Source organism: Nanorana parkeri, unplaced genomic scaffold, assembly GCF_000935625.1.
Source record: "Nanorana parkeri isolate BGI_ZX_2015 unplaced genomic scaffold, ASM93562v1 scaffold1700, whole genome shotgun sequence".
NCBI classification, from domain to species: Eukaryota; Metazoa; Chordata; class Amphibia; order Anura; family Dicroglossidae; genus Nanorana; species Nanorana parkeri.
The window spans coordinates 215,199-237,155 of record NW_017307968.1 but is presented as its reverse complement, the minus strand read 5'-3'; the positions used below and the strand labels follow the sequence as shown (position 1 = coordinate 237,155).

The window sequence follows — 21,957 nt, the reverse complement described above, 5'->3', positions numbered from 1 at the left end:
CGTACCAGTTTCCTGTAAGACTTCTATTGCAAGAAAGGTCGGACAGACATATGTAACAATTCACAAAGAACATTATCTTCACACTGGAGGAACCCAAAATAAATTCATTTGAACCAAACTAATAAAAACTGGTACAAATAACGTGTGTGAGTCCAGTGGACTTTAAAGGATATCTATGGTGAACAACTACAAATAAATCTGTATTTTTTTAATTGAATTTTACATAAGTTCTCTTCCACTCCTAATAACTAGGGGTGCACCGAAATGGTATTTTGAGACCGAAACTGAAAAATAAAAAATTTGTCAGGCCGAAACCGATACTGAAATTTTTTTTCCCAATCTTTAAAAAAAAATAAAAATATATTTTTTAAATTTAAAATAATTATTTTATTTTTACTTTACTGTCGGGGGATCTAGGGAAATATCAGGGGTCTGAACAGAAACAGACCCCTGATATTTCCCTTTTAAAATAGAAAATTAAATTGAAAAAAATCAAGTCCTCAATCTCTTTTTCTGCAGCCCCTGTTATAAATGAACAGGAATCCTCTATACTGAGTGTTCCTGTTCATCCAAACATTGTGGATGTAGTGTACTTACTATGTCCACAATCATGAATGAATAGGAAGTGATGTAGATCACTTCCCATTCATCCAAAACTGGGACATAGTAAGTACACTAGGTCCAGTTATTTACAAACACTCAGCGTTCAGCTGATCGGTGACTGTTTGTATGCCCGCTCTCCATCCTGAATTGGCTGCCACAGGAGGGAGGATGGCAGTGGGGGAGGAGAGCTGTGCCTCCTGTGACAGATCAGAGCACTCTTCTCCAATCACCGCTCTCGATCCAGACACAGGAGGCTCCTCCCACCCTCCTGGCTCCGCCTCCTGAGACAATTCACAGCCGTCACTGCCCCGCACTGCTCGGCAGCCTGACACAGGAGGCGGAGCCGGGAGGAGAAATCTGCCTCCTGTGACAAATCGCAGCTGTCACCGCCCCGGACCGCTCTCCATCCTGACATCGGGAGGAGAGCTTGGCCTCCTGCAACAATGACCGCTGCCACCATGCAGCGCCACTCCCCATCCTGAAAGCTTCTCTCCTCCCCGCTGGGCACAGGCGCTGCGTCGCAAAGCAATACGCGGCGGAGAGAAGCTAGGATACACTGAATTTTGAGCCACCTTTTCGGCCCTCATGGCACTTTCGGCAAATGGCCAAAAGTGCCATTTTTGGGCCGACATGTTTCACGGCCAAAATTTTGATGCCTCCTTACTAATAACCATATTGATCTAGACATATGTAATCTTACTTATTGAAGATGCCCCTAGGATGGACTCCTTCAATGCACTGATACCATTTCACAACAATCTTGTGTCACCACTCTCACAGAGCCTGCCTTCTGAACTCAACACCTGTAACACGATCATTGCTTGCTGCAAGCATAATCTTGAGCAATGGAGATTACATCATGTCAAGCAGCAGGGAAACAGATACAAAGCACACTAGGAATCCAGGAAGTTGTTGGAAGTGATGGGCAGACAGAAGGCAGCACTCACTACATAAAAGGGATTTTAGCTTTGATTGCATTATTAAAAACAGCTCTAGTATGTATTCCTAGTACAATGCTGATGTTATAACAGTTTAGTATATGCTGGGACTTTACAACTCCTTCAGGGCCACTTCACACCACATCTAGATTACCTCCAGACCAGACTGTTTCCAGACCCAAAATGCATCCCAATGTATCCCTATGCTATTTCTGCCCTCTGTTTCCACCAGCGCAGTCCGTTCCAGACCAGACCAGAAAAATACTGCATGTCTCATTTTCTCTGGTCTGGAATGCACTGGAACCAGATCTGGTCCGGAAAATGGGGTGAACCTGCTCTCAATGGCCAGCTCTGGACCCCCCATCACTGCCACATGGAGTCCCCCTGCAGGTATTCTTGTAGGAGCACTGCATTGCCATACATTGTCAGTGTGCATTAGCATGCTGAGTTGTAGTAATAAAAAAGCAATGCATACTCTACTCTTCATAACTGCATAGTACTGTACAACAATGCCCCCCCCACCAGGAGGTGCATTGGAGTGCAATTAAGAATGAATAGCTACGCAACGCACCTAGCATGCGGTAAGGTGCTCTGTGCAATAGTGTGTACTACACGCATGGATCCGAGCATTTAGTACAATTCTACGGTGTGTATCTAAACCCCGAACTCTGTATTGCACTTAGGAATAGGATGGTGAGGGGTTAAATTCTCTGTCATGTTAATGTTGCTTTCCTTGTCCTCATTGGAGAGATTCACCCTCTCCAATTATCCTGGTGACACTGAAAGTGAGGCAAAAGCCAAAATCATACAGGAGAGATCTTCCAATTGGGGCAAATGTTCTGGTGACAGCTGTCTAAGAGGGGATTTCCCTCGCTTTAGAGATATTCTCTCATTTCCTGTTGAGTCAATAGTGTGACAGACCGCTTGGTACCCCAACTGGGTACCTCTGACAGAAATCAGCTTCCTCTATTCTGGAACCGGGAAATCATAATTACAGCCCAAACCTTCCCCTTAAAAGCAGGCAGGACTAGTATCCTAAAAAATACCAAGAACTCTCTTTATTGAAAATCAGCTCAGTATAGTTCTGTTGGTCTAAAAACATAACGCAATCAGACATTAAAAGAGTGCAAACAGACATCCCCTCCCCCGGTGTCTTAATGAAAGAATAGGGAGAGAGGAGACACATATGATGGGATTATCTCCTGAGTGTCTATCATATGGTAATGTACTCAGATACATCTAATGTCAAGTTAATCCCATTGTTAACCCAATCAGACAAATGGACAAAATGTTTGGTGGTGATGGCAACATCAGCAATAAACTTTTTACAGTAAACTCCATAACAAAGACTAGAGGCCACCGCCTAAAATTGGTGGAGAAAAGATTTAACCACAAGGGTGCGTAGGGGCTTCTTCTCAGTTAGATCTGTTAAAATCTGGAACTCGCTGTCACAAGAAGTGGTATCAGCGGAGAGTATTGAATCGTTCAAAAAGCATTTAGACACCTTCCTCAGAGAACGCAACATACAGGGGTACAGGTACCCTGTTTCCCCCAAAATAAGACCTACCCCGAAAAAAAGACCTAGTACTATTTTTGGGAATTGCTCAAATATAAGACCTACCCCAAAAATAAGACCTAGTTGTGACCATTCCCAGGGTCGGTGGTGGCATTAGGGGGAACTTGAAGAGCTGCAGCAGAGGCGGGAGAGGATCAGCGGTGCCAACAAAGCCAGCGCTAGAGGAACCGAGGGGGCAGTGGAGGGAGCAGAGTCGCATAAGCTGATGCTTCCTCTATAGCGCCGACTCCTGACACAGGCGGAGTGATACCAAATGCACTCCGCCTGCGAGGATCGATAGTGAAAGTGCGCTTCACTCATTCTGGCCAGCGATTGGTTAGCAAATTGCTCTTGGAAAGGTACGGCACCCCTGATTGCCCTGATCACCCTAGTCTAAACTTTGCCATTTTGGATTAGCATTAACTTTGGATTGTTGTACATTAAAAAAATAAGACCTACCCCGAAAATAAGACCTAGTGTGTTTTTTTGAGCCAAAAAAAATATAAGACAGTGTCTTATTTTCGGGGAAACACGGTACTCTTAAAAACAAGATCATACAAGGACTTGTATACGCACATACACATGCACAATTACATACATACACACAATAGGTTGGACTTGATGGGCCTGTGTCTTTATTTAACCTCAAATACTATGTGTAACTATGTAAATGGACAAACAGACTTCCATTTAACTTGTTAGTCTGTGAGTCAAGTCTATAGGCCCGTTCACACTAGATGCAGTGCGTTCTGGCCTGATTCTGGCCAGAACGCACTGCCTCGCATTGGCTCACTTTTTAGTGGGGCAGGCGGGGGCGTGGCGGGCCATTCAAGTGAATGGCACCGTAGCCACGCTCTCCGGCCGCAATGCGATCGGCCACACGGGATCGCAAAGTACATTATGCCTGCGGTCCGGTGCCATTAAACCCGGACACCACATTCAAAACCCGGACTGTCCGGGTGAATCCTGGACAGGTGGCAACCCTACTGGTGTCTTGTTCACTGTACAGCCGCCCATAGACATCAATGGCTGTATTTTTCTAGCATCACATTGCATGCAAAAGTACACATATATTTATCATCATAAAACTCACTACCGATTAATATTATTTAACAAACTACAATAATCTTTTAATGAGAAATATATCATTTTATACACACGTGACTTCTGCTGCAAACGTGCCCATCCGTCCCTTATGCTGACCCCTGTGCAAACGCATATAAACTAACAGAAAAATATCAAGAATTAAAAAAAAAAACCACACACATGGCTGGCAATTGATTTAATGAATAAACTACCCAGATAATTGCCATGCCATTATACTCCTGGAAATTCTCATTTACTGGCTTTCATGTGCACAACGTCCAAAACTCCGGAGACACCACCGACCCATATCACGTGATCACCATGTTAAAGAGCTTGGAGACTGTGTCACGTGACGGTCACGCAGGCCTGGTGTCAGGGTGCGCGCAGTTCACAGCCCCGAGCATGCGCAGTTTGTCATTGGGAGCGCGCACCGGAAGTGTACGGCGGAAGTCAGAGAACACCTGTAAACACCGGCTCCAGAAGCATAGAGACAGAGTCGAGAGAGAAACAGATACAGAGAGAGAGGACACTACCTGCAGTGTGGGCTTCCTACTTACTGCGGGCTTCTTTGTTGCTGTCGGACAGCTGAGGGAGCGGCGGCGAGGGGGTTTAAGCCGGAGGAGGCCTGGAAACAAGGGCGAAGATCGGCGGAGGCCTGGGTCCAGGGCTGGATTCCCGCTCCGAGCCTGCACCCTCCACAGCGGCCACTATGGCCAAGAACTACGACTCCATGGAGTTCCCGTTCTGCGACGAGGTGTCCAAGTATGAACGGCTGGCCAAGATCGGACAGGGAACCTTCGGGTGAGAAACAATGGAGATCAGGGCTGGATGTGTAATGTTCATCCTCTGGATTCTTTCCATGAAGGTCAGGGTTGGGGGGAGCTGGATGTGTAATGTTCATCCTTCTGATTCTTCCCATGAAGATCAGGGTTGGGGGAATCTGGATGTGTAATGTTCATCCTCATGATTCTTCCCATGAAGATCAGGGTTGGGGGGATCTGGATGTGTAATGTTCATCCTTCTGATTCTTCCCATGAAGATCAGGGTTGGGGGGATCTGGCTGTGTAATGTTCATCCTTCTGATTCTTCCCATGAAGATCAAGGTTGGGGGGAGCTGGATGTGTAATGTTCATCCTTCTGATTCTTCCCATGAAGATCAGGGTTGGGGGTACATGTGTAATGTTCATCCTAAATCTTCCCATGAAGATCAGGGTGGGGGGATTTGGATGGGTAATGTTGATCCTTCTGATTCCTCCTATGAAGTACTGAGGAAGGGTGCTGTCTAGAGCACCCTGCCGGTCCCTTCCTCCTGGCCATGATCTGCCTGCATTGCATAGAGAAGCACAGGGACCCAGTGATGACATCACTGGGTGTAATATAATGAGTGTAGTGAAAACCGGTTTCATGTACACAATTCATTATCATGTTGATGAGGGGGGGGAGGGGGAGGAATCGAAGGCAAAGTATCAGCAGAGTACATTTCACTTCTAATAAACAATTGGGCGGAGCTAGCGGTGACAGCTATCTCCGCCCAATTGTGTAGTTTGCCGGCATCTGATAGGTGAGACATGATTGGTTTTGAGGCTTCGGCTGAGTTTTACCATCACATATCTTCTTGTCTCAATTTCCGGGTGTCAGAGAATAGAGAACACTTCCAGTCCCCTCTTTATATGTCAATGTTTCTATATAGTCCTGATTATTTTCAGATAATTAATTACGGACGCACCCATACCGGTTTTTCTGGTTACGAGTACAGATATTTTGCTTCCGGTGGCATGAAGCCGGCTTCCGGGGCAATCAGAAAGCCGAGCGGCGGGTAATGACATGCCATCCAGCTTCCTGATTGCCTGGGAAGCTGGCTCCATATTGTTATTGTGATTGGCCGGAAAACTGGCTTCCCAGTCAATCAGGATCGAGCCGGCTTCCCGGCCACTCAGGAAGCTGTTGTGGGGTGCCGATTGGCTGGAAAGCAGGCTTCCCACCCGATCAACAAAGAGTGGGTTGTTCGGCCAGCTCAATGCTGATTGGCCAGGAAGCCTGCTGCACATTGTTTGGCCAGCTCAATTGTGATTGGCCGGGAAACCAGCTTCCCAGCCAATCAGGAACGAGCCAGCTTCCCGGCCACTCAGGCTGCTGTTGTGGAGTGCTGATTGGTTGAGAAGCCGGCTCCATGCTGATCGGCTGGAAAGCCGGCTTCCCACCCATTCAGCAAGGAGTGGGCTGTTCAGACAGCTCAATGCTGATTGGCCAGGAAGCCGGCTTCCCAGCCAATCAGCATGGAGCCGGTTTCCCGGCCAATCCGTGAGACAGATCATTACTCGTCACCTGGCTTCCTGATTGCCTGGGAAGCCCTGCTCCATGATCCCCCTACGTCACTGCCAGGCAGAGGAAATCTTACTCGCCCAAATACTCGGTGTCTGCACCGATACTAGTATCAATCTCTATCATTAATATATATGTTTTTTCGTTGTTACAGGGAAGTCTTTAAAGCCAAACATCGGCAGACCGGCAAGAAAGTGGCTCTGAAGAAAGTATTGATGGAGAATGAGAAAGAAGGAGTAAGTATCTCCGCCTCCTGTGTGTTGTCAGCCCTCAACAGGAAATAAGGAGCTGAGCAGATCGACTGTTGTTTGTCTGCACTTGCACAGTCTATAAAGGAGAACTATGGGGTCAGGGCTTTTCCCCATAGTTCTCCTAAGAGTAACGGGAGAACACAAACTAGTGTCCTCCCGTCACCCAAAGCTCAGTAGCTCGCGGTATGCTGAGGCGCCGCAGCCGGGACGGATCCCGACATTACTGTCTGGATTCACCCAGCTGCGTGAGTGACAGCTGGCTCTGCCTATCTAGAGGCAGAGCCAGCTGTACCCTCCCCCGTTTGTTCTGCCAGTCAGCGCTGGAGGATCGGAGCGGGGAATCCCTGCAGGGAGCTGTGAGCTACAGTCGCAGCTCTCTGCAGGGAGATGATCGAGAAGTGAGCGAGCGACGGTATGTGTTTGCTCACTTCCCGATCTATTGAGCCGACGTGTGACAGTCTCATTGTCACAGGTCGGCTCGAACTATGAGGATGAGTGATTTTCACTCGCCTCATAGTTCTCCTTTAAGGGAAATGTGCATGTACAGCAGAGATTTTTTATTTTTTTTGTATTGTGCCCTGGCTCACACTTTAATTTTATTTCTCCCCGTCTCTTTAGTTCCCAATAACGGCTCTACGTGAGATAAAGATTCTCCAGCTGCTGAAACATGAAAATGTCGTCAATCTGATTGAGATTTGCAGGGCAAAAGGTACAGAGTGTTCAGTGTATAGACTTCATTCAGACCGGTGTTCAGACTCCTCAGAACAGAAGTTATCTGAATGTGTCACCTCTGTCACCTCTGTCCTGTGCCACCTCCATCACCTATAGATATTTAGATTTATGATGGAGGTGTCGGGTGCCCCCATGATGGGGGGATTTCTCTCCATCTGTCCTGGTGAGGAGGGGATATCCCATTGGGGATGCATCAATTAAGTGTCAAAGGTTTTAAATCTCCCACTCAGTATAGCTTCTACTGTACTTGTATAGCTGTCTGTGACCCCATTTGTCTGTTAAATAGGGATACTAGTAACAGTATCGGTGCTGATGCCGAGTATTTGGACTTTTAGATTGTAAGCCCTCAGGGGCAGGGCCCTCCTTACCATCTTGTCCTGATTTGTATAGTAACTGTAATGTCCTCCTTATATTGTAAAGCGCTGCGCAAACTGTTGGCGCTATATAAATCCTGTATAATAATAATAATGGGCTTCTTGTATTTCTAAGGGCCTCCACAGACATAACTCCTTCCCCAGCACAGCCTCGGCATGACTTGGGAACTCTAGTGCCGACTTAAAATAGTCCATGACATACACAAATCTTTTGTATATTTCAGGCTGGTTACTTCCTGTTCAGAATCAAAGCATTCATGGTTAACAAATGAAGTCATTGATGTGTCAATTGGTACCCTTTCCATGAATAGTTTGCTGATGTCGTTTTCTTTCACAGCAAACCAGTACAACCGCTGCAAAGGAAGCATCTTCCTGGTCTTTGACTTCTGTGAACACGATCTAGCCGGACTTCTGAGCAATACACATGTCAAATTCACACTTTCTGAGATAAAGAAGGTCATGCAGATGCTACTTAACGGTCTCTACTATATCCATAGGAATAAGGTAAAGTAACGCACCAGTCCAGGTTTCTTAGCCCCCTATGTGATAATAAAGTTAAAGGAGAACTATGAGTTCCCCGCTCCGATCCACCAGCGCTGACTGAAGGAACGGGGAGGGGGCGGGTACAGCTGGCTCTGCCTCTAGATAGGCAGAGCCAGCTGTCACTCACGCAGCTGGGCGGATCTCGACATCGATGTCGGGATCCGCTCCGGCGCCTCAGTATACCGCGAGCTGTAGCTCGTGGTATACTGAGCTTAGGGTAACGGGAGGACGCTAGTTTGTGTCCTTCCGTTACCCTAAGAAGAACTATGGGGAAAAGCCCTGACCCCCATAGTTCTCAAGTGAAAAAAAGGAAAAAAAAATTTAAGGATAATTAAAGCCTCCGGTTTTTTTTTGCAGAGATCTACTGCTAGCAGGCAGTACATGTATGCAAAAAGTGTAAAACAAAAAACGCTTTAACGAAGGTTAATACTCGTGTCTTCCCTGCGTGCGCCCGTCCGAAAATGTGAAGATCCTCCGGCGGCCGCAAAGCATCTTGCGGCGGGTGCATGCGCAGTTCACATTTTCGGCCGGGAGACGAGGAGAGACACAAGGTAAGTCTACGGACGACGTGCACCCGCATGCAGACACCGTGGGACAGGAAGTACCAGCAAGCACAGAGGAGTCAGCGCTGGATCGGAGACCCGCCGCAGCGCTGGAGGGACAGATGAAAAGGACAGGAAAGAAGAAGATCGGATTAAGAAATTTAAGGTAAGTGCTCTAATAAACATTGGGGGGGGGATTGACTTTATCAAAACTGCGTCCCAATGTATTTTTTGCTCCAGTTCACATCGCAGCGTGCAGGTCCAGAGCAGGTGAAAAAACTGCAGCAGGCCCTATTTTACCTGCTCTGGATCTGCAAATGCCTGGGACGCACTAAAAGCCCATTTTAAACTTTAAACAAGATGGTAAGGAGGGCCCTGCCCCTGGGGGCTTACAATCTAAAAGGGAGGGGGAAGTGTGATACATGAGGAGGTAGCTGTGTAGGGGTGAATTGTTTGAGAATGTGATGGTTGAGTGGTCAGGTTGAGGTGGGATAGGCTTCCCTGAAGAGATGAGTCTTAAGGGATCGCCTAAGGCCACATTCACACTAAATGACACTCGCCTCGCGCGGTGGTATAGGGTGATGGTCCAGCGACGATCGCGCGACCTTCACCGTCGAGCTGCATTAAAAGAAAAAAGGAAATTCGCGGGAAAACGGGCGACATTGAAAACCATTGGCCGGCGACTTCTCGTGTTATCGCACGGCAAAAATGCGCGATATCGCAGGGGATTTTCCGCTCAGTGTGAATGGGGCCTAAAGGCAGTCAGTCAGAGTGGGAGATAGACGGACAGGTTGGGGTAGAGCGTTCCATAGGATGGGAGAGACTCTAGAGAAGTCCTGGAGGCGAGTATGGGAGGAGTTGATGAGGGAGCTGGAAAGCAAGAGGTCTTGGGAGGAGCGGAGTGGACGGTTAGGGTGATACTTTGAGATCAGGTTGGAGATATAGCCGGGGGCCGAGTTGTGGACGGTTTTGTAAGTGGTTGTTCATATTTTGAATTTGCAGGGATTGACAGAGGGGGGCAGAGGATGGAATCCAATGCAGGGATTGGCAGAGGGGGGTGGGTGATGGAAGCCAGTGTAGGGATTGGCAGAGGGGGGTTGCAGACACTGAGCGGTTGGTTAGGTGGATGAGAGAGGGGGGCAGAGGATGGAAGCCAGTGTAGGGACTGACAGAGGGGGGCAGAGGATGGAAGCCAGTGTAGGGATTCGCAGAGAGGGGTGGGGGATGGAAGTCAGTGTAGGGATTGGCAGAGGGGGGTTGCAGACACTGAGCGGTTGGTTAGGTGGATGAGAGAGGGGGGCAGAGGATGGAAGCCAGTGTAGGGATTCGCAGAGAGGGGTGGGGGATGGAAGTCAGTGTAGGGATTGGCAGAGGGGGGGGTGCAGACACTGATCGGTTGGTCAGGTGGATGAATCTAGCAGCAGCATTCATGATAGACTGAAGGGGGGAGGAGCCTGTGTAGTGGAAGACCAATGAGGAGGGAGTTACAATAGTCAAGACAAGATATAACAAGCGAGTGGATGAGTAATTTTGCGGTTTCATTGGTGAGGAAGGGGCGTATTTTGGAGATGTTACGAAGGTGAAGGCGGCAGGATTTGGATGTGGGGAAGAAAGGTGAGGTCCAAGTCAAGGATGACACCTAGGATCTTGGCATGGGGGGAGGGCTGGATAATTGTGTTATCAATCTCAAGGGAAAAGTTATATCTAGTATTGAATGTAGAACTGATGTGTATTGGTCAGGTAATGACTTGCCTACCTGTTCAATGTGGGTTGTTAACATGCTGAACACGTATTTATATAATGAAGCTGATCGATTAAAGGGGAGCAAACATGGAACGTGTGTCAGATCAGTTGCTCCATGTCTGCTCCAGTTTTTTTTTTTGTGTGTCCTAGGTTTTGCCTTCGCTGATAAATCTTCTCTTTTCTCTCATCAGATCCTGCACAGGGACATGAAGGCAGCAAACGTGCTGATTACCAGAGATGGAGTTTTGAAATTAGCGGATTTCGGATTAGCTCGGGCCTTCAGTCTTGCCAAAAACAGCCAGCCAAACAGATACACCAATCGTGTGGTCACGCTCTGGTACCGACCCCCCGAGCTGCTTCTAGGTAAGGGCGTTGGTTATGAGTAGAGTAAATGTCATTTATTACGTTTATTTCGGCACAGCTTCCTATTTAATATATGACAATGTCTGTTATTGTGAGGGGGCTTTATCAAAACTGGAACAAACAGAATCTGGAGCAGTTGCCCACAGCAACCAATCAGCATCTCTCTTCAGTTTGCTGAGGTAAGATTTGAAAATGAAAGGGAGAAGCTGATTGGTTGCCATGCACAGCTGCGCCACATTTTGTCTGCTCCAGTTTTCATAAATTCCCCTCAGTGTTTTTATTCTTTTTTGCCCCTTTCCCCTGTCCTAACTCAGCCTACCCCTCCTTCAGTCTTCTCCAATCCAGTGGCCGCATTTCTGCTGTTTTGTTTACATCCATTGGTGCAAGTCTTCACTGCCCTGGCAGTGAAGTGCCCCATAACTTCTATGGGGATGTGTCCTGAGGCCAGAGATAAGAGATGGTTCCGTGAAGGTCCATGGGGCTGTAATGCACAGGTACAGATAGGACAGTAAGGACTTTCACCACTAAATGTAAACAAACAGCCGAAATGCGGCCATTGGATTGAGGGACATATGCATCTATGGGGGTGAAGCATGGCTTAGGTCAAGGGAAGGGAGCAAAACGGATACATGCAGTTTGTTTAAAGGGCACTTAGCTAATCATATCTCATGAAAGCGTTCAGATAACATGGGGGTGGTGAAAAGAACTCCCCATCAATAGAGTATCCTAATGTGCATCTGTGCCATCTTGAAGTAACCTGATTTGGTGATGGCTTGCATCATACAGCACCCGTAGACCAGGTATTACCTGTTATGTGACTCTACTGCCTTCCAGGAGCCACAAAATGTCCTATGCACAATTGAACATAGACATGCCCCCATCACAATTCATTGTGATCACCCCTCTATTGGTGGGATGGGGAAATATACTGAATTGTAAATAATGTGGACATGGTAAACATACTATCTCCTCAAGTTATGAATGAACAGGAACACTCAGTATAGAGGATTTCTGATCATTGATAACAGGGGCTGCAGAAAAAGAGATTGAAGACTCTGTGTCCTAAATCTCTTTTTCTATTTTAAAAGGGAAATATCAGGGGTCTGTTTAGACTCCTAATATTTCCCCGAAGCCCCTAAAAGTCAAGTAAAAAATAAAAATATTTAATAAATTTGAAAAAGTTAAAATAAAAAAAACATTTTCGGTTTCGGCCTGACATTTTTTTAATTTTATTTCGGTTTTGAAATTTTTCATTTCAGTGCACCTCTAGTTAAAGTGAACCCTGGCTTGGAAGGCAACCTTGGCACTCCAGCTGTGATGAAACTACAAATCCCATTATGCATGTCCCTCTGGGAGTTGTTGCTGTCACAATTGCAACGCCTCTTGGGATTTGTAGACTTGTAGTTTGACCACAGCTGGAGTGCCAAGGTTGCCTACTCCTGGCTTAGACTGTTAAGTAGTCCTGTAGGAAAGTGGGTGTTGTCTTTCACATTGAAAATGTAGATGAAGTTGTCCTCTTATGTGAAGGATGCCATGTGTTCTACTCCTTTAGGATGATGCCTTATAACAGTGGGTCACAAGGGGGCTGTGGCCCACACCCGGGTGACACCATTGGAGGGGTGACACCAAAATGACTGACAGTCATTTTGGTGTCACTCCCCTCTGAAAAGTCGGGCACTCGATCAAGGACCGAGAGCCCGACAGTAGCTCGAGAGAGAGGAATGGGACTCGGCGGGGTAAGGAACCTTATCCTGCCATGTAACCTCCCCGCCTCTCTCTGCCGGCGTCCATCACCAAGATGGCCGCCGGCAGGTAACAGCGGTACCTCACGTGCGCGATGACGTCACCCCGCCTTGGGACGCCTCTGCCGTATAACCTGCTATTGTTGTTCCAAAACGGTTTAAAGTGGAACTCCTGGAATGCAATAGATTGTCCCCCTTCTCCAAATTGTTTTTGTAAGTCATTTATTCATTAAGAGTTGAAGTTCCCCGTTGTGTATCTGAACCCATTGCCATAAAAATGAACGGATTTGTGTTTGGAAACTTGACTGTAAGTTCTGACGGCAGTTTTGTATTTTTAGGAGAGCGTGATTACGGTCCTCCCATAGACCTGTGGGGTGGTGGATGTATAATGGCCGAAATGTGGACCCGGAGCCCCATCATGCAAGGAAACACTGAGCAGCACCAGCTAACGCTGATCAGCCAGCTGTGCGGTTCCATCACCCCGGAGGTGAGTACAGTGGGCTACTTGGTGACAATTTTTTATTTGGGTTGCCTTACTTAAAGGAGAACTATGAGGTGAGTGATTTTCACTCCACCTCATAGTTCGAGCCGACGTGTGACAATGAGAGTAGATCGTGAAGTGAGCGAACACATACCGTTGCTCGCTCACTTTTCGATTATGTCCCTGTAGAGAGCCGTGACTGTCACTCACGGCTCCCTGCAAGGATTTCCCCGCTCCGATCCTCCAACGCGGACTGGGGAGGGGGCGGGCACAGCTGCCTCTTCCTCTAGACAGCCAGATCCAGCTGTCAATCACGCAGCTGTGTGGATCTCGACAGTAATGTCGGGATCTGTCCCGGCTGCAGTGGTCTCGGTATACCGCAAGCTGTAGCTCGCGGTATACTGAGCTTTGGGTCTCGAGAGGGCGCTAGTTTGTGTCCTCCCGTGACCCTTAGGAGAACTATGGGGAACAACACTTACCCCATAGTTCTCCTTTAAGCTGGCCACACAATGTTCTGTTCTGTCATTCAACCCGCGGGCTAAACGAAAAAAAAAATACAATACATTTCTCCAACGCTACAAGCGCGTTAATCAGGGAATCTCCCGCTGTCTTCATTGTATTCTGACAGCGCCCCCTGGCCGCTGTGAGACTACACGAGCAGAACCGACAGCTCATTGGCTGTCGTCTCTGTTCCTGTGAAGATTTTCCGACCTGCTCCTTCGATCAGCTGAGGGATGCCGGTTCCTGCAGAATGTATGGCCAGCTTTAGACTGCTACTTCTCAGGTAGTTGGTTGTAGCATTCTAGGATAAACGGCTCCATTCACAAAGCTTTATTAATTGCAGGCACAGATATACATAGCGCTTTTCATACTGTACATTCACATACGCATTTCAGTCATGTGACTGTGGACTGAAAATGATTGTCATTTATGAAAGTTTGGATTATTATCCTGGTGTGTTAGCTTTGGGACTTGAGCCTAATGCAGCACCCCAGAGAATGCCACACTGAATGACTCCTCATAAAGAGTGCCTCCCTGGGGTGCAACCTTGGCACTCAGCTGTTGTAGAACTACAAGTCCCATGAGGCATTGCAAGATTCACGACTCCCGGAGCCAGAGACATGATGAGAGTGCCAAAGTAGCCTACCTCTGCCTCTGTGTTTGCTTTGTATGCCTGCCTGCTGTTTAGCAAGTGTAAAGCAAGGATTGGTATTGATTAGGGATGCACCGATACCAATACTAGTGGTGCTCCAATACTTATCCTGATACCGGAACTTCAGTCAGAGGGAGATTTCCTCTGAGCGACAGTGCCGTGAGGGAACATGGAGCCGGGTTTCCCGACCAATCGGGAAGCCGGGCAGTGGGAAATGACTTGCGCCACTGCTTCCTGATTGAACAGCATGGAGCCGGCTTCCCTGCTAATCAGGAACCCGGGTCGTGGGTAATGGTCCGGCTTCCTGATTGGCCAGGAAGCTGGCTTCCTGGCCAATCTGCATAGAGCTAACCAAACAGCATGGAGTCGGCTTCCTGGCCATCAAGCCCGCCAAACAGCATAGACCCGGCTTCCTGGGAAATCACAAAGCCGGGTAGCGGGTAATGACCCGCCTCCCGGCTTCCTGAAAAGCAAGGAAGCCGGCTTCCTGGCCAGTCCGCATCAAGCCTCCCAAACAGCCCGGGTTCTTGATTTCCCGGGTCCACGCTGTTTGGCGGGCTTGATGCGGATTGCCCGGGAAGCTGCCTCAATGCTAGAAGTATTGGTGAGTACCAAAATCTAAATATCGGTACTCGATACCAAAAAGCCGGTGTCGGTGCATCCAAATGACATTTTTGTACTTTCCCCCTGAATGTGCTGTATAGAAAAACAAACCAGTAGCCAGAAATGAAGCCCGTCATCTCCGATAATAATCTGCTTCCATGGTTTTTGGTTACAAGCCACCTCAATATATTCCCTTTGCATTGCTAGGTGTGGCCCAATGTGGACAAGTATGAACTTTATCAGAAGCTGGAGCTGCCCAAAGGCCAGAAGAGGAAGGTCAAGGACAGACTGAAGGCTTATGTAAAGGATGCCTACGCCCTGGATCTTATCGACAAGCTACTAGTCCTGGACCCAGCGCAGAGAATTGACAGCGACGATGCCCTCAATCATGACTTCTTCTGGTCTGACCCAATGCCTTCTGACCTCAAGAACATGCTTTCAACTCACAACCAGTCCATGTTTGAATATCTGGCTCCTCCGAGAAGACGGGGAGGTCACATGCCTCAGCAACCAGCTAATCAGGGAAGGAACCCTGCAACCAATCAATCTGAATTCGATCGCGTCTTCTAGCGCCTGGCCACACATGGATTAAGTTTTGTCTCTTTCGGAATAAAAAGTTGATTGTTCAGTCGACTTTTTTTCAAAGGCGATCGGCAACCAATCAGACGCAGTCACTTCTGGGTATTGCGCCAGCTGTCTGAATACAGGAGGAGTTTCCTCCATCCACACTCTTTAGCGTGGAAGGGGAGTTCGAGTGATTTCTCTAATGCAGGCCGCAGTGTGCTGTACTATGTTTTTGTTATTGTTTTAAATATAGAGATTCATAGATTACCCACAAAGTGGGTCTCTGTTCATTTATTGCCCCTTGTACCGAAAGGCAAGGTCCACCTAATATACCGTGTTTGCCCGGAAATAAGACCTACCCCTAAAGTAAGACCTAGCACTATTTTTAAACATTCCTGTAATATAAGACCTACCTCTAAAGTAAGACCTAGTTTGGGGTAGCCCAGAGAGCAACCAGAGTCATGGCGGGGACTAACCGCTGCGCCGCAGCTTCCGCATGCCGCCCGTGTCACGAAATAAGCAGACACCCGTCTGTCTTTGCTTAGAAAGCTGTCGCCGGGCAGAAAACTACATTTCCCAGCAGGCAGCGGCACAGCGCGGCAAGGAACGTATGGCCGGTGGGGTCGGGGTGAGCCTCAGTCACTGTGGGAACTTCTGACTGGAGGTCCGTGTAGTCCAGCCTGGCGACAAGAGAGGTGGATCCCTGGCGGGGATCCCACAGAGAACTGTGGACGGCATCAGAGAGGAGAGCTGCAGGTATTGTGACACTGTGTGTGACAGTATTTAAAATAAGACATCCCCGAAAATAAGACCTAGTGTGTTCTTTTGGGGGAAAAAATATATAAGACAGTGTCTTATTTTAGGGGAAACACGGTATTACACCTCTCTCATATCAAATCGCCATATGATGGCAGTGAACATAGACTTGGCTTACACCCTGGGTTTGATGACATGATGGGCTTTGTGGTGAGATCCCAAGAAGCTGCTCCTTGACTCTGCTAGAGCGTCCCGTCATGTGATTTGGGAGGGAGGCTTGATGTCATAAGTGGACTTTGCTGTTCGGTACAACCCATTGAGAAAAGTTATGAGCTGCACAGGGGGTGCATTGTTTTCACTTAGTTGACCGATTCATAGAATGGAAAAAAAAAGTTTTTGTGCCTAGCAAAGTGTACGTTAGTACTTTGGGTGAATGCGTGTTCCTTTTGTATATTGAATTTTGTGCGAGGTTAATTCAAATAATAGGATTGAGTATTTAAAGCCCGAGGCACTGCAAGGGTTAAATGCTCATTTAGGTCTAAGGTGTGAAGAATTTTTCCTTACCTGACCCCCCGCTCCCCCTGGCAGTCAGCACTCCCTTTGTCTCCCCTACGTTCTGGCATATGGGCTGTCCTTTGACGTCCTCTGGTATAGTGCAGAGCTACGGGTCCTGCATTGTACGTGATCATGGACCACTGGAGCACAGGAGGAGAGGCTGAGGGTCTTGGTCTTGAAGCCAGCAGTGGTCAGGTAAGTAAAAGTCCTTTTACACAGGTACCCCAGACCTAAACCACATTTTAACCCTGGCAGTGCAGAGTAGCCCCACTGTAAGGGGAGGTTTTTTTTTTGTACTTGTCTGAGTATAGCTTCGGAGTGAACACAGGTTCTCTTTTCTTTTCCTCCAGTGCAAAGTGAACATAAGATTTGCTAATCAGGGGTATCCACACTCCGGCCCTCCAGCTGTGGTGGAACTACAAATCCCATGAGGCATTGTAAGATTCTCACAGCGACAGACCTGACTCCCGGAGAGAGGCGAATCATGGGATTTGTAGTTTCACCACAGCTGGAGGGCCGGAGTTTGGCTACCCCTGTGCTAAGTGAACAGCCTGAACTCAAATCAACCCCAATTGACTTGCATTGTGACGAGGAGCAGTAAGGCCTCATTCACACGAGAATCGGCCAGCACGTACAGCTGTATCGGGCAGCTCCCGGGAAGGACAGGTGCTGCGTGTGATTAGTACGCAGCCCCCGTCCTTCTCTATGGGACTACGCCGCCCTACGCTCACCCGCCTTGCACGTCCGTGAGGGTGAGCGTACTCGTATGCTGACAGGATGGATCCTGTCTGCGTCCAAGACGGGACACCCGCAGCGTAGGGTGGCGTACGGCTGTGTAGTCCCATAGAGAAGGACGGGGGCTGCGTACTAATTACACGCAGCACCTGTCCTTCCCGGGAGCTTCCCGATACACCCGTGCACGCAGCGTGGCGCTGTACGTGCCGGCCGATTCCAGTGTGAATGAGGCCTAAAGCTCAAGCACTGGTGTAGCACTGCTAAGCAGAATCAGCGGTGTCAAACTCAATTTAATCGTGGGCCGCATCAACATTATGGTTGCCCTCAAAGGTATCTGTAAGACTATATAAATGTATCTAATCTTTATCATAATTGCCTCTGCATTCGATTATCGCTGGTTTTAGTAATAACTTAATACCTAGATCTGAAAGTTGAAGTCTAGGAAATGGCCCGGTGGGCCGGATTCGGCCCCTGGGCCTTGAGTTTGACACATGTGACTTACATTGTAAATGGCTACTAATCTGAGGATTTCCATCATGCTGTTCTCTGTTACAGGTTTCTCTGGAGAACAATGAAAACACTATACGTTTCCTGATGAATATATTTTTATATTAAAACCAAATAAGAGATTCTCTCCTTTCTTCTTTTCCTGCTGTTATAGTTGCTGGTTATACATCCAGCACTGGGATCGGAGTAATAGTAATAATCGTGTTCTGAAACATGCCACCTATTAAAAGCCTTTATTCCTGGGTGTCTATGCTCCGCTCTCCAGGGACCACTGAGGGAAGGTGTTTCGTGTGTGTGTGTTTTCTTTCTTCCTTTCCCCGGGGAAAACATGGAGGATGTCTTTTCATTGCCTGGTTGTCATCCTTGACCTTTGCTTCTATACTGTAAAGCTAAACTCCAGATTAGGCAAATATTGTCTAAATGAGGCACGTGTATTCTTCCTGGAATCTTGGTGAGCTTTGTGTATTTCTTCCAGATCTGTGCTGTAATCCAGTGTGACACTTCCTGTAATAAAGACCGGTCAGTGCTGCTCGCTCGCTCTCTCTCTCCTTGTGCAGGGTGACTGGTCTTGTCTCCGCCCCCTCCTGAAATAAAGACCGGTCACTACTGTTCTCTCTTCTTGTGCAGTGTGACTGGTCTTGTCTCCGCCCTCTCCTGTAATAAAGACCGGTCACTGCTGCTCTCTCTCCCCTTGTGCAGGGTGACTGGTCATGTCTCCGCCCCATCCTGTAATAAAGACCGGTCACTGATCACTGACTGCTTGTACCCGCTCTCCTCTCTGACACGCTGTCGCAGGAGGCTGAGTGAGTAGTGCAGGGAGGAGAGCTCAGCCTCCTGTGACAGCGCAGGCTGTCTCCGCCCCCACACCGGACTGTGATAGGTGGCTGAGCGGTGTGGGAGGAGACACCGGCCGCTCACAGCGCTTTTCCAGCAGCGCTCGGCCGGCTGTCCCTTTCTCTCCTCCCCGCTGGGACACAGAGCAGCGCTCAGCGGGGAGGAGAGAATAGGATGCGCCGATTTATCGGCAAGAAAATGGCACTTTCGGCATTTAGCCAAAATTCAAGACAAGATGGTAAGGAGGGCCCTGCCCGTGAGGGCTTACTTTCCCTCTTGGAAAGCCTGGACACATAATTTGCTCCACTGCAGATTTGTACCTGCTTCTGCCCTGTATATAGTGTAACAGGACAATACATTAACCACAGTAAGCGGGAGTGTCTGCTTCCTATAATCACATTAGGGGTCCCACTTTTGCAAAAAGCAGGTAACCAATCACATGAGCAAGGAATGAAATGACAAGAAATGTTCTGCATCTACCGCTAGGTTTCCCATGATTGCAGGGAAGGGACATTTCAATTTTTAGGCAGATTTGGAAAATGACAGCTGGCTGCAGGCTGATATGGAAGGGTACTTATTAATAATATACTACTTGTGGTTTGCAGTTTTGAAGGGTAACATTTGTTGAATGGGACCATGTAGGGCAGGGATAGGCAACCTCGGCACTTCAGCTGTTGTGGAACTACAAGTGACTGCCAGAGTCTTGCAATGCCTCCTAGGACAAGTATACCTCCCAGAGGCAGGGGATTTGCAGTTTTACTACAGCTGCAGTGCTGAGGCTGCCTACCCCTGACCTAGAGCAACACATGCAATATGCGTGGGAATGTGACCTGTACAAAACAACAAGAAATATTTTGCAATGAATCCTGCAAAACGGGTTCTGGGCTCTATTATGAATGAGGACTTTGCTTCATGCAGTTTCACTATCAACCACAAGATGGTGCTCTAAACATCAGCAACTAGAGATACAGTACAATAAGATGGCTAAGCCAACTTTTGGTACTCTGAGTAATGCAGACCTGCTGAGTACCATTATTGAGTATCCAGGCATTCAGCCAGGGATCCCCAACGCAAATTGCAGGAAGCGTGCGACACAAAACGTGGTCAGCAGCAGTCAAAGCCTTCTCTTCTCATTCCACAGTCGGAAATGGAGGTAAGGGAGATTTCACCTCTTACTGTGATTGTGCTTCTGCTTTAACTACACATCCCATTATGCATCTGGTAATCATTCCTGTGGCTGTCAGCCTTGCAATGCCTCGTGGAACTTGTAGTTGCACAACAGCTGGATGCCCGGAGTTGCCCACTCGTGTCCTAATCAATCAAATTGTTCAAAAGGCAATGCAGAATACACTGATTGTGGATGAAAACAACTAGAGCAACATTGGAAGAGGGACATGGTGCAGCTTTAATAATAAGAACAGTTACTATGACACATGGAAATTCTGCCCCAGGATTAGGAGGTATAGTCAAGCTCTGCTGACTGGTGAATGTCATTAATGTAATTCAAGATGTGTTTAGGTCTTTGATAAGGAATATATATATATACACACACACTATATTGCCAAAAGTATTGGGACACCCCTCCAAATCATTGGATTCAGGTGTTCCAATCACCTCCATGGCCACAGGTGTATAAAACCAACACTTAAGGTGCCCATACACCTTACGATTATCGGACGAAACGTTTTGTCCGATGATCGAATAGTCGTACGATTTTCGTAGGACAGCCCCATCCTGCCCCGATGATTGCAAGATTAATTTAGCCGTAATTAACGAGAAGCACCTGGACGAAATGCGGCAATTGATTTGTCGTATTTTCGTTCGCGCATGCGCAGTGTAGTTCGTACGACTTTTGACGGACGGAGACGCCACCAACCTTACGACAATCGTACGATCGAGCAAAGTTTTCAAACATGCTTGACCGTCAAAAGTCGTACGATTGTACAGTAATGTCGGTTCGGGCACTCTATTCACACGTACGATTGTCGTTCGAAAAGTCGATCGCATACGATTTATCGTCCGATAATCGTAAGGTGTATGGGCACCTTTAGGCATGCAGACATTGGTGAAAGAATGAGTCGTTCTCAGGAGCTCTGTGACTACAAGCGTGGTACCGTAATAGGTTGTCACCTGTGCAATATGTCCATCCATGACATTTCCTTGCTACTAAATATCCCACGGTCACCTGTTAGTGGTATTATAACAAAGTGGAAGCAACTGGGAACAACAGCAACTCAGCCACAAAGTGGTAGGCCACGTAAAATGACAGAGCGGGGTCAGCACATGCTGAAGCGCACAGTGCGCAGAAGTCACCAACTGTCTGCAGAGTCAATCGCTACAGACCTCCAAACTTTGTGTGGCCTTCAGAATGGTACAACAACAGTGTGTAGAGGTCGGAGCCAACCCAATACTGAACCCTACGGACTAAGACTGGGAGGCCATTAAAGTTCATGTGCGTGTTCATGGCCGGCGTCCCAATACTTTTGGCAATAGTGTATTTTCTAGCTATTTGGGAATATATTTAAATGGAACCTGCGATTATCCAAGTCTTTCAGACTCCGAAGGTTAGCCCGTTCCAGTCCTCCGCCCCCGCGAGCTTCTGCTCTGCAATGACGTAAGAGGTTAGGAGGCTGGAAGGCTGCTCAGGCACTGCTGGGAAGGGGGAGCAGGGTGAGATGAGATGCTAAGAGAATCAATTCAGTGAACTTTGAGGATGGATGGCTCCGCCGTGCCTGCAGCTACAGAGGCCATTGGGGTCTTGCCTTAAAGTTCACACATACATCATAACAATCGGTAGATCCAGAGATAAAGGCAGCTGGAAGTTATATACAAATCTCTTTCCCCTTGGCCCCATCCCTTTTTCTATCAATATGTTGGATGGCTGAAATAACTAATGTAGAGTCTCTGAAGGTGGGGGAGGGACAAGCTTACCTTTTACAGTAAAATCCAATAAAATGTGAATAATATTTACATTG

General features: G+C 47.7%; 1 protein-coding gene across 1 annotated transcript; it reads left to right on the top strand.

Moving 5' to 3' along the window:
* The first annotated feature begins 4,805 nt into the window (after nucleotides 1-4,805).
* Nucleotides 4,806-15,621, top strand: CDK9 (cyclin dependent kinase 9). Its single transcript, XM_018571198.1, has 7 exons — nucleotides 4,806-4,983; nucleotides 6,659-6,740; nucleotides 7,374-7,464; nucleotides 8,199-8,365; nucleotides 10,881-11,052; nucleotides 13,133-13,281; nucleotides 15,239-15,621. Exons 1-7 carry the CDS (start codon nucleotides 4,892-4,894, stop codon nucleotides 15,599-15,601), a joined length of 1,116 nt encoding a protein of 371 aa, XP_018426700.1. The 5' UTR covers nucleotides 4,806-4,891; the 3' UTR covers nucleotides 15,602-15,621.
* Nucleotides 15,622-21,957: the final 6,336 nt, after the last annotated feature.